Here is a 12,714-nt window from a genome sequence, read left to right as displayed (position 1 = left end):
TCACGTTAAATCCGTGTCTATCATCTTTAATTGTGTATGACCCTAGTTGTGATCATCGTCACCAAAATCATTGTGTTTAGTGCCGGAGATATTTCTGGGTAAAAACATGTATCAAGTCTAACACTCATGTTCTTAGCAGTACTAGATGATTTCATAAAATCCTTACCACAAAAAATGATAATGTAGGTGGTGCAACTCTTTGCATATCATGACCACAATATTGTCTTTTTCTCAGCATTTTCGTAAGGTCATTCTGCTCACTACCTGGTACATCTTAAGTGAAATGTGCACTATCTGCCTCAGAATTTGTCGTTAAATGGTTGTCTAAAAAACACTTTCGCTAGTACATGTTGAAGATAAATTAAACATATTAGTAAACATAATATTCGGAGGAATAAATTGAACATGTAATAATATAATCAGGATTCAATTGAATTGGTGAAATTAATATGAAAAAGATGGAAATGTAAACAGATATTCCAACTCTCCTCAAGAAATAAACGTAATTTTAATTATGAAATTAGTTGTTATGCTTGTATATATTAAACCAAGTCTTATGGCTTTGCGTTGCAAGAATACTACTATATACTCTTCATGCAGCTGTTTGGTTGAAAAAGGGAAGGCCAAATTTAATGTCACTCAGAAGGTTGTCACTATTGATATTCCTACCACTTAGCTAGCTAGGGTAATAACCGACAAAACTTGCGCCACAAATAAAAAAAGGGTCTACCGTTTTATATCTTAGAACTAAAACACTCCAATCAATTAATACGTAAAATGTTACTGGACAAGCAATTAGTGGAATAATAAGAGTGAGTATGGAGTATATATATACACGTACAAATCTTAGTTTGGTTTAAATGTAAAATATAATCCAAGTTCATGTAAATTTTCGCGTCACTTTTTTCTTTTTGTTCCTTCAATTCGCACTGAAATCATCAGTCAGCTTGCAAAGGTTGAGTTCACCACCAAAACCCATTATTTTATCCCTTTTTGACATTAATCAGCCACTGGTCAAAAATCTATTAACAATGCTTTTCAAGCTAAGTTAATTTGATTTAGGGATATGGTGAGAAATGGGTTTGATATTGGTGTTTTTGACCATGTCTGTATTTGATAGGTTGTTGTTTAAAAGTTGTGACGAATCGTTTAAAATAAAAAAATGTTGAGGTATTCTCATATTTCCAAGATTCTTGGTATTTGTATGGTATCAAAGCTACTTCATAACTATAAGATTCTCATACATGCATTAATTGGATTTAGTGGTGGCATGATGAATCTAATGGGAAATGAGATTTATTTGTTTATCTCTATTCATAACTATAAGTGAGATATGCATACACACTATTACTTAAATGATTTTATGTTCATTTTTGGATAATATATATGAATAATTTTACAATGTATTTGTAGACACTATTTTTGCTTAAAACAAAATAAAAAACTATCTTGCAAAGAAACACGATTTAAAGTCCGGAAAAAAAGAAATATTACACCAATCGGATATATCATATTAAAGCAGTGTCGTTATGGCACGAGCTATCTCTAGATATTTATTAGAACTCTATGTCAACCTCATGACATGCCGTTACGGCACGGGTTATTTCTAGTATGTTAACGAAAATGGAAAGCTTAAACGAAATATTTCATTATTCATATGATATGACTTTGAAATTGAATGTTTGTAATATGAGACTTTATCATGCTTTGATGAAGTTTACGGCTTAGTGTTGTGTTTTTTTTTCTAAATTTCCAAGAATGGTTCGAGTAACATGTAATGTTATCCAACTTACTAAAGCATGTAAACTCCCGGATCTTGGTAACTTGCAAAAATATCAAAAAATAAAATATTTGAGAACTTATAACATATTTTTGATACTTTGAGTAGTTTGTATTGATATCAAAATATGATCCTTTGAGTAATGAATTAGCCGATGTTGTCTTCATGAAAAGTGTTTGCCTCTTTTGTCCTCTTTATTGCGTCAAAATATTTTTTTTAACTTGGATCATTAGTTTAGGAGTTGTAACTAAGAATGCATAGCACATTACGTCTGAATTTGTTGAATTCAAGTTATGCACAAGACTTCGCATAGATGTTAGACACATTATTTGCGCTTAAAAAATTATTTCTAATTTTCGTACGAAAAAAAGGTTCTAGTTTATGAATTGGTAATAATCATCGAGTTTTCACTTCTAACGAAGTTTGTAGGAACTTTTGAGTGAACATACATAAAAATGCAATTTGCAAAAGTAACTACTCAATTTTAAATCACGTCAGAAGACGTCTATCTATCCTGGAAATACCCTCTGAGCCTCCAGCCACAGACAAAAAAATGTACGACTAAGGACTTCTTACCACAGTTAATCTCAAAGGAAACAAATTTAGGAGAGCACTGATCGATGCTGGCACTGCTGTTAATGTTATCCCATTGCTCTCTGAGCTGTAGGTATCACTCGACAAGAATCTACTCATGCTTCCATCTCAATCAGGGACCATGAAAGAACGTACAAAGATGTTTATGGCTATATCACTCTCAAGATGAAGATGGGTTCAACGTGGACAGAAACCAAGTTTTACATAATCAGGGACGATCCAAGATATGACATGATTCTCAGACAAACATGGATACATGCTGACAAGATGACCACTGACAAGGCACCTCCGTCGCACATCTCTCCGACGAAGAGAATTTCGGTCCAGAATACTTGGCGGACGCTCCATATAGTCGAACTATGATCGGGTTAAAACAAGAACTTGGAGAAGATGTATTTGCATTCATCAAGAGGTTCCGCGCTTATGCAAGTCTCATTCCACTCATGTTTATGTCATCTATTCTCCCATATGCTCTCCTAGCATGGGGAATCAATTCTGCTAGGAACTCCACTGTTGCAAAATACTATGAATGGGTAATACCCAAAAATTAATCCTAGGTAAAACAATGTACTGTCGAAGTACTTTTTTTAGGTTCGAAAATCAAAATCACACAAAACGAGCCTAAACCAAGAAATTGGTCGTTCATGTTTTGCTTTGGTTATAAAGAGAGAAGATGCGTTGATCTTAGGGGAGGGAAAGCAAAGAAAGTTGAGGAAATCAATGGTGATTGAATGTTGAGTGTGATGTTGTTGAACTATGAAGGAAGCAGAACTTGAGAACGATAAGCTTGTTTAATTTTTCTGAATAGGCAAATGCGCCTATTTATAGCCGTTAGGAACACTCATTATTTCCTCACAAGTAGTGGAAATCGTAAAGATATGGGGAGATGGATATAGTGGAGGTAATGGTAAAGTTACGCCCATTATGCTAGGGAAGTCTCCCGAATCCTATAAACCATTCCTCCATCACTCCTTTAACTGCTCTTAACCGTCAACGCTATTTGTTACTTATTATCATGGGGTGTTCCCACGCCGCATGTTGTTGTAAACCACCATACGCTCACAAAACTTTCGGCTGTTAAATTGACAGACATTACAAAATGATTTGATTTCTCTTAGAAAAGCTAAAGTTGGACTCAAATTGATGGATCAATAAAATCAAACCCCTTGATTGTCGTTTTGGGGTCCCCCTCACATTTTAAAATGCCTAACTCTATCGGATCATGCGGTGGAGTGCAGGGGAAGGTGGACCAATCTGGTCCATCTCTAATGGTTTACCCCAGGCACTCCCGAATGTAATGAACTCACATATAGATAGGATAGATATAACATAATAATGGAGATATGATAATTACCATAAGAATTTGATGAAACAACAACACGCTTACCTCGATCAAATAACAATCGACTATAATCACAGAGGAGAGGAAAACAATTCATACCACTTAGCTTGGTGTGACCTAATAAAAACTCCTTCAAGAGTCCAAGATTTTCACCACTAACCTCAATTATTTACTGGTTATGTTTGTTGAAGAACCAAATCAATTTACTGAAAACAACTGCAGTGAGAGAACCCTTAAGATAAATTAAATTACTCGAATTAGGAATGGGTTTTTCCTTTTGAGGGTCACAATTTACTGATTCGTCTTGTTCTTCGAAGAAAAAAGAAGGAATAATCATCTCAAAATCGGGAAATTCGTCTTGTTCATCAACTTCTTCTTCTTCAAAGAAATAAGAAGGAATTAACTCGGATGATTCCCAAATATCTAGAAGCTTCTTTCACTCTGAAAGGAGGTTGAAGAGTTGAAGCTGTAGCCTTAAGAAACAAGATTTGTTCCAACCTCTTCTTTGTCATGACTAAGAATTTTGACCACCTCCGAAGAGATTTCGCTCGAAGTGGAGAGTTAATCGATCTCAACCAAAGGTCATAATAAAACTGACAATTTTTTAAGTCTTCTCTTTCTAATCTTTCTAACTTCATTATAGGTACAACCTTTCCATTCATTTCGACCCATTTTTCCTCCATTGAATGATCTCCTGTAATTGCAGAGTAGGCACAAGAACTACTGGATGATACCAAATGTAATGAACTCACATATAGATATGATAGATATAACATAATAATGGAGATATGATAATTAATGAGTAACCTCAGTACCACTGTACCGCCTCTTTCTTTTCTATTTTCATGCTTAGTCTCAACACCATTACAGACACATTAAAGGAGAAGACTACCCAACAGGAAAACCTAAAGTACATCTCCTTCCTACACGTGGGTTGATCACCACACTTGGTTTCTAATAACCATTTAACCACTAAAAGTCTAAAACTAGTTTAACTACCAATCAATTACCTAAACAGGATTGCCAGGCCCAAATACTCGATAAGGGACACCACAGGACCATGACACCGAATTCCTCTCAATCTGGACCAATCATTTTGGTCAGTAATATATTTTACAAATGGACGGCTGCGGCTTCAAAACTTGTGATAATTGTAACTACCAATCAATTACCTAAACAGGATTGCCAGGCCCAAATACTCGATAAGGGACACCACAGGACCATGACACCGAATTCCTCTCAATCTGGACCAATCAATTTGGTCAGTAATAAATTTTACAAATGGACGGCTGCGGATTCAACACTTATGATAATTGTATACAAAATGATCGGCGCAACGCACCATAACATTCCACCTAGAGTACTGTTACAAAACTCCTCGTATCATATCGTCTTCCACTTTCCCATTTCAAATTTCTTGAACCCTGAACTCTCATTTCACAGACGAAACCCCATTCTCAAAATGAGCGTTTCATCCCGCACCAGATCCAAACTAAAGGAAGAAGAAGAAAAATCAAAGCAAGAAGAAGCAATATTTCTGTGGCGAAAGCTTCCCGAAGGATTATCTGATGAAATCTTCTTGAAATTACCAGGGAATTCAATCTTGTCATCGAGGTCAGTCTGTAAGCTTTTCAATACTCGTCTTTCTGAACCTATTTTTATCAAGAATCATGTTAATCTTTCTATTCAGAGCAAGAACAGCAAACCCAAACTCTTGTTTAGACGTCAATCCATGTTTAATTCTTCTGAGATTTACTCTCTACCTGTAGATAATGCTTCAATTTGATCATCATCATCATTATCATCCTCTTCGTCAAGGGTTGTATGTGATGGAGCTGTTCTGATGAATTACCCATTCGAATCTAACAAAACTTATCGGCACAGTTTTTTGGGTTCCTGTAATGGTTTAATTTGCTTAAAGATTTGTAGGACTGATAGAGTTGATTATGAGAGGGGACATGTGGAGACTAATTATTTTAGTATTTTGAACCCGTTTACAAGACAATTTAAGGAATTTAGTATGCAAACTGTGAATAAATTTTGGTTACGGCATAGCCTATGGATTTGGTTATGATTTCGACATTGATGATTACAAACTAATAGCAATTTCGGATAATGTAGCTACTGGTTGCTCCGATATTGAAATTTGTACAGTGAGATCAGGTTTACGGAGTAGTACTCAGGGCAATGTCAAGTACTCATTTTACGATGGTGTAAAATCTCATGCCGTGTTTTTAAGTGGCTGTCTTCATTGGTTGGGATCTATTGCCACCCAGGCTGAAGCTGTATTGTGTTTTGATATTAGGAATGGGATAATGGGGTATATCCCATTACCCCAAAATATTATACCCCCTACAGATTTTTCTGGAGATGTTGATAAAAATGTGGGAGTGTTGGGAGACAGCATTTGTGTAGGCTTTATTTGGGATTCTGTTAGACTTGATGTGTGGGTGACGCAACAGTATGGAGTAATGGAATCTTGGATCAAAAAATTTACCATGACCCAACTACCGTGCTTGCTCCTATGGCCATGGAAACCGCTATTGTGTTTCGACGACGGGAAAATTCTCGTAGATTATTATTGCAACCAATTACTTTTATTTGATCCAACAAATGAAACAGTTCGATCAGTGGTGGTTCGTGATATCGCTATGGACGACAATCGAGAGAGTTATGTGGAGACCATAGCCTCCCTTGGCTCAAGTACTTTTCTGGAAAGGAAGATTACAGATGAGACTATGAAGAATCCCAAGCTACGACGACGATTGAGGTAAAAATATCACATGTTGTGCAGTTTTTTAAAATTTTCAGTTGTGTTTGAGTCTGCATCCACAACACCACTTTGTTAATAATGTGATTACTCCTGGATATGTAGTGGTTCTGCTCTCATGCAACTTACTTTGCAAACACTTGTATTTTTCATGTTTAAGGCGGGTTCAGTCATTTATTGATGCTTATCTTTTTTGTCCTTGATGGTGAAGCTAGTCCCTTTTGTATGTGTGTGTGGCAGCTATGGCCTTCTTGGGTTTCTACAGCAAGGTCTAGTTGACGCATGGTTATTTAGTTGATATTTGAAGGTCAATACTGGATTTGATAGCTGAATTTTAGGAGCAGTTTTTCTATAAACATCCTTGAGTTTGATTTAAAAATTGTAGGTGTTTGATGTTATAAATTAAAATTTGAGAGCTTTGTAAGTAGAACTAATTGAGAATTATCCCGATTTAGTGAGAGTCCAGTGAAGGGTACCATTAGCATGTTGAAATAACCTGATTTGAGTGATTTGTTGAATCTGAGAAGAGCTAAATCTTTGTTGTAGCGTGGGAAGGTTCGATTGAATGCTATTTTCATGAACAAAATGTGAGAGAGGCAACTGCAGTGAGGAAACTTCTGAGTTAGGGGGTAACTGAATAGGAGATCTAGTGATGTTGCCAGGCATTAATGGATTTACCATTTTCTACCTTCCATATGTTATATTGCTTAGCAATTTGTAGACCTTGTAAAAGATCCATGCACCAGATGGCTTGAAAGATTTTGTAAGTAGGCCTTTGTTGTAAAAATATCTTGCTCTCATGATTTGTACCCATATTGCAGTGGACTCTGAGAATTTTCAGGCTATATTGGATAACATGGCAAGGTTAAAAAGATGAGGATGTTTAAAGCCTAATCCACAAGTTGTTTAAGAAGGCAAAGAGAATTCCAAGCTGTAAAGTAGTTACCTTTTCAGTTTGCTTTGTTCCACCAGTACTGTCTGTCTCTCAATTTGATTTAGAGGTTGTATAGTGGATTGTGGCATAATGAAAAAGTGCCATTGATTTCACAACAGACTGAATTTGAGTTGACCTCGGTTTACCTTGCCATCCTTCCTGCTTTTGTTTTTCTGTGTGATTTGGTTTGAGTACTTTAACTGTTTTGCCTGTTCTGAATATCTTAATGATGACATGCATCTTTTAGCATCCTTACCTGCACATGAGTATAAACTTAAGGAAATCAATGAATGGCAGAAATTTCTATCATTGTCAGATAGACATCATGCTTGAGCAGCTGGTGAAAAAGAAAAAAAATTCAATATTGATGCTTCTTTTGATGGAAATTTCAAATTCAAATATTGTCGGAATTGGTCTAATTTTGACGAATGATGCAGGTAGTTTTGGAGCAGCAAAAGGAAAAACAGCAAGAGCTGCAGATGAACAACAGGCTGAAGCACTAGCTATGTTGGAGGCTGTGGAATGGGGAATTGCAAAAGGTATACAAATGCTCCACCTGCAAACTGACAGCAAAAATATAGCTGATGCAATCAACGGTTCAAGTAGTTAAATAAATCCAGGAGTGTCTATCTAGATTAGTATTATTAAAGGATTGGAAATGTAAGTCTGTCAAGCGTGAAGCAAATGCTTGTGCAGACACTTCTGCTAAGCATGCTAGAAAAGAACTAGTAGTAAATGTTGAATGGTTCTGTCCTCCAGTATTCTTACTGAATGATTTCTAGAAGGTTCAGGGTTCAGGGTTCACTCTGTTATGTTTATGATTATCCAATGCAATTTACATGTAGGTTTGGTATGTCAAAAGGCACAGGAATTATGTAATGATTATCCAATGATGAAAGTGTATGCGAGGTATGATTAGCGGGCCTAGGTTCAGGGTTCTGGATGCTCACTCTGTTATGTTTATGATTATCCAATGCAATTTACATGTAGGTTTGGTATGTCAAAAGGCACAGGAATTATGTAATGATCAATTTAAAGCTGTTAAGATTCTACTCCCTCTGTTCCTTTTTAATAGGATGGTTTCTATAAATAGATGTTTCAAAAAAATAGGTTGTTTCCTAATTGGGAAAGTCAATTGTTACTTTAGTTTTCTGGGACCACTTTTCTCTTAACTTCTTTTGATGACAAGTGTCATGTGGACCATTTCACTTTACTTCTTTTGCTGACAAGTGTCATGGGGACCATTTCACTTCACTTCTTTTATTGACAAGTGTCATGAAGACCACTTTCAATGATTAGTTCTCTTAATTTTTTTAATTTTCTCTAAAAACAAAATCAACTTAATGAACGGAGGAAGTAATTGTTAAGCAATGTACGTAATCTTCTCTCATATCAACAGTTATTCACCTTTCATCCATATCCTCTTATGTTGGGGGGTTCAGTTGTGGGTGGCCTCTCCTGAAACTGTAAGCTAGATTTGAATGGAATTTGGCAGGATACACATTTAGAAGTTCAACCCTTTCCCGGCAGGTTACAGTTGGGAGTCGGTCAGACTAGTTGGGTGGAAACAAAACGATGGTAAATAAAAAATCTAGCTTAGGTAATACTGTAAATTACTGTAATAGTTGGTTCTTCTTCGCCATCTTCTCTCATCAGTAGAGAGAGATAGACAGAGACTGAAGGGAGGAGCCTTAAGATATCTTTGGTGGTGGTGGTGTTTCTCTAATGCTTGAAGAAGATAGGTACATCATTTCATTTTTCTAATCCTCGTTTTTTTATGTAATCTGTTTTGATTAGAGTCTTTTAATTGTTTGTTTTTGAGTAGTTTGGGGGTTTGGGGTTTTTTAATAAATTGAGTCTCATCTCATGAATCATGTTTTTGGAAAATACTTCTTCAATTACTGGAACTATAAACACTTCATTCTGTATGCTTTCAAAACAAGAAATTGCAATTTTCTAGAAGTTTAGGTACTTTGAGTTTACTAATTTAAACAAATTGTCACGAGTAAATGCAGTTTTAGTTAGCTGACCTTCGTTATGTGCTTGTTGAATGTGAGGTGTTGCTTGAGTAGTTCTCTTCCTTTTTTTGAAAATGGGGGAAAACCTCTACAAAGAAATTATATTCCAGTCACATTCCTCCCTTGGAGGTATGCGATTCCATTTGCGCAGACAATCTAAATTGTTTGATTGAAAGTTCATATTTTCTTCTGTCCATTCATCCTTGTTGGCTAGTCGATTACAGTAGTTTGTATGATTTGGTATCTGACAGTGAAATGAGCCTTAAAATTTGATACAATCTTATGCTTTGTTAATCAAGTCTTCACTGATTTCACATCTTCTAGCTCTTGCCTTAGCATATTTTTTGCTGATCAGATTTAAGGATCGCTTCTGTGTCGCTTTTGAAAATGATGGGTTGTTCCCCACGAAAAGCTGCCTCGGCTCCCTTTTTTAGTTTAAGTTCTTCTCTAGTCTAGTGGTACAATCCACTGCTCTCCCTCTTGCTTCCTTTGTTTTTCCTTCGAAATCTCCCAGCGTCGTTCCTATTCCTGAGTTTGTGATGGGCAGCATCATGGATTTGACAATGTTCATATTTAATACCATAAATCTGTAGTTATTATCTGACAGCTCTTTTTTACTGTTAACTCTTATCATTCATTGGATTGTAGTATAACAGTCATAGTCTGGTTGTGTTGATTATTCCATTGACATAGTGCACACTTTTCTTGGCCGTTTGAGCACTATTCTGCTTTTCTTTCTTAAAGAAGACATGTTCACATCTCGCTTTCCAGATGTGCTAGCTTACAGTATTGCATAAGACTGACCATTCCATAATACTGCAAACCAAGATTTGAGCCATTTATAAAAGTTAGTTGCTCCATTGGCTATATCTAAGTTAAGGTGCATCCACACTTGTTTAGCAGATCCACATACAAGTATGTGCAAGTGTTTCTTTCCCTTTATTGCATAAAGTGCATATGGGATTGATATTTCGTAAGAGTTCTTGTTGGATATTTGAGGGAGCTTCTATGCTTTCTTAACTTGTGAGTTTAGTAGTTAGAAAGGAACTCGCGGTACTCACTCTCTCAATTCTTACTGTCACTTATTATTCTGTCTTCTAATTAGCTTTATCTTTTTCTTATTCGCTCACTTCTAATAACTTCTCTCTTTTTTTCATTCTCATTCATCACAAGATGTTACAACTACTGGCCTTTTATAGCTTCTTACAACCAGTCATCTAGACACTTCTTAACATAAAATAACTAACCGACTTCACAAGCTTAAGATTTAGTTTATTTAGATATTTTTAATTTGACTGACATACAATGCTGACTTATATAGCATAGCTGACCAGCTAGATTATTCTACTAACTTACCAACTGTTCTAGAGACTTCATACAACCTCTGGCTAGATGTTTTTTACATTTTGGTAAACAGTAAACTCTAGAAAATGCATTCAGTCTGACAGTTTTGCTACTCTTGCACTACTTCGGAAGATAGTGTGAGCAGCTTTCGAAAACGCAATTTTTGATAGAGGGGGTTACCTGCATTAGTCTTGGAGAATGATACATCGTCAAAGCCTTAGTCATCTATAGGGCTGTAGATATGTCCCTCTATGTTCTCCTTTTGGATCTAATTTTGCACAAGTTGTATGAGTCATTTCTCCTTCATTTCTATTTTATTCGCATGAAAGATATGGAAGAACAATGATTTAAGACTTACTTAGTAGTGATAAACCGTTGCAGAAGTAATCATCGACTTAATAAGCTTACTTTGTTTGCGTTTAATTGTGGTTTATGATAATTTTGATTTCCTTGGACCTTTTGCTTTTGATGTGTCACCTGTAGAATCTCTGTAGATTAGACCAAACTCTGGAATACGTGAACTTTAGATATAAAACATTGGATGCAGACTGACGAAATCTTGATTTGCAAACAGGGGTGGAAGGTATCAAATAACTTGATTTACAAAGAGAAGACGGCTATTTCATTGTTGCTTGGGAACATGGCCAAGGGTCTGCTATGGGCAACAGCCGAGGACTTGGCAAGTAATAGAGGACGGGTCCTTTCTCTATACCGTCAGATATTAAGAAGCCTCAATTCCCCTAAGCTTCCCATTAACTTAGCAGCAAGATTGGCTAAGAAAGCAGAGGCTCGTGCTATTTTCATGCTGGGCGCAGAAGAGGAATCCCTGCACAACATTGAGGACCTTATTGATACCGGAGATACGCTCTTTCCCTCCTGAGAAAAGGTGAAATCCCTAAATACATCCAGTGAGTGCAGCACTGGTTATTGAACTTCTCATACTTCGCTATACATAGTTTGCTAGTTTCTGATAGGCTTTTGTTTATGTCAAATGGTATACAAGAAAAACGGATGGTGAAATGTAGCTTTTTGCCGATGACTTCAAATTATTTTCTGATGTTCGTACTTTTTAGCAACAATGACATTCTCTAATGATTTTAGAGGCTTCGTCCAGGAGAGTTCTGCTTCTCCATGAAACCTCATAAATCTTTCCTTGTAAGTAGTTGAAACAGCTTTCCCAATCCCCTTCAATGCTGAAATTTTCGAAATTCTTTTCCTTAGCCCATACTGCTGCCTGGTACACTCCTACTGCTTCTGCTTCTTGAGGATCTGTTGAGAGTGATGGTCCTGCTCTGCCTCCTTCGAAGATTCCTCTATCATTGCGCAAAATTAAAGCAAAGCTTGAGGGGGTTATAGCTCAGTCACAAGTTGCATCAATGTTAAATTTTTTTTGTTATCCTCTGGGGCCATCCAAGTAGGTCTGGGAATAGCTGTTTTCTTGCTCTGCTTAATAGGTTTAGTGTGATTCCTAGTCCAAAAAAACAGATGTCTTTGTATATCCTGAGATAATTGCGTTGCTGATCTAGTTTTTGATTCAAAAACCCTGTTACACGGTTCTTTCCAGATCATCCACATTTTGGTTAAAGCTAATTCTAGAGATATCTCATGCCTTGGGTTATTAATCCAGTCTTTATAAGTGTCTACTAAAGAGGTAGATGGATCTAGTTGAAGTGATATAGGGTTCGGAGCCGTTCCCCAGATTTCTCTAGCATAAGGGCAATGAAAAAAATAAATGCTCAGTGGTTGATACCATCTACTTTACCATCAAGGTTCACATTTGTCGCAATGACATTTTGGAGACATTTCCAAAGAAACACTTTAATTCTCTGAGCCACTTTTAATTTCCAGATAGATTTCCAGAATGAGTATGGTAAAAGAAGACTAGTTATTTATGTTCCTGGTTCATTCAATTTGTCATACATAGATTTAACA

The 12,714-nt window shown here is 36.3% G+C and overlaps 1 protein-coding gene and 1 long non-coding RNA gene across 5 annotated transcripts; both read left to right on the top strand.

Moving 5' to 3' along the window:
• The first annotated feature begins 5,137 nt into the window (after positions 1–5,137).
• LOC113334193 (F-box protein CPR1-like) lies at positions 5,138–8,451 on the top strand. 4 transcript variants are annotated; one of them, XR_003352631.1, is made up of 3 exons: positions 5,138–6,486; positions 7,858–7,959; positions 8,266–8,451. XR_003352631.1 is itself a non-coding variant. In XM_026580536.1 (2 exons), exons 1-2 carry the CDS (start codon positions 6,032–6,034, stop codon positions 7,315–7,317), a joined length of 465 nt encoding a protein of 154 aa, XP_026436321.1. In that variant the 5' UTR covers positions 5,138–6,031; the 3' UTR covers positions 7,318–7,366. The 4 variants fall into 4 exon arrangements, 1 of the variants encoding a protein (XP_026436321.1); XR_003352630.1 differs by having other exon boundaries at positions 5,138–5,330; positions 5,486–6,486; positions 7,858–8,449; XR_003352629.1 differs by having other exon boundaries at positions 7,858–8,451.
• Positions 8,452–9,021: 570 nt separating this feature from the next.
• Positions 9,022–11,861, top strand: LOC113334196. Its single transcript, XR_003352633.1, has 2 exons — positions 9,022–9,162; positions 11,357–11,861. It is a non-coding gene; the product is annotated as an uncharacterized LOC113334196 (long non-coding RNA).
• Positions 11,862–12,714: the final 853 nt, after the last annotated feature.

Source organism: Papaver somniferum, unplaced genomic scaffold (assembly GCF_003573695.1).
Source record: "Papaver somniferum cultivar HN1 unplaced genomic scaffold, ASM357369v1 unplaced-scaffold_135, whole genome shotgun sequence".
In the NCBI taxonomy this organism is placed as follows: Eukaryota; Viridiplantae; Streptophyta; class Magnoliopsida; order Ranunculales; family Papaveraceae; genus Papaver; species Papaver somniferum.
The sequence above is the reverse complement of the archived record's forward strand: the minus strand, read 5'-3'. Positions and strand labels throughout refer to the sequence as shown.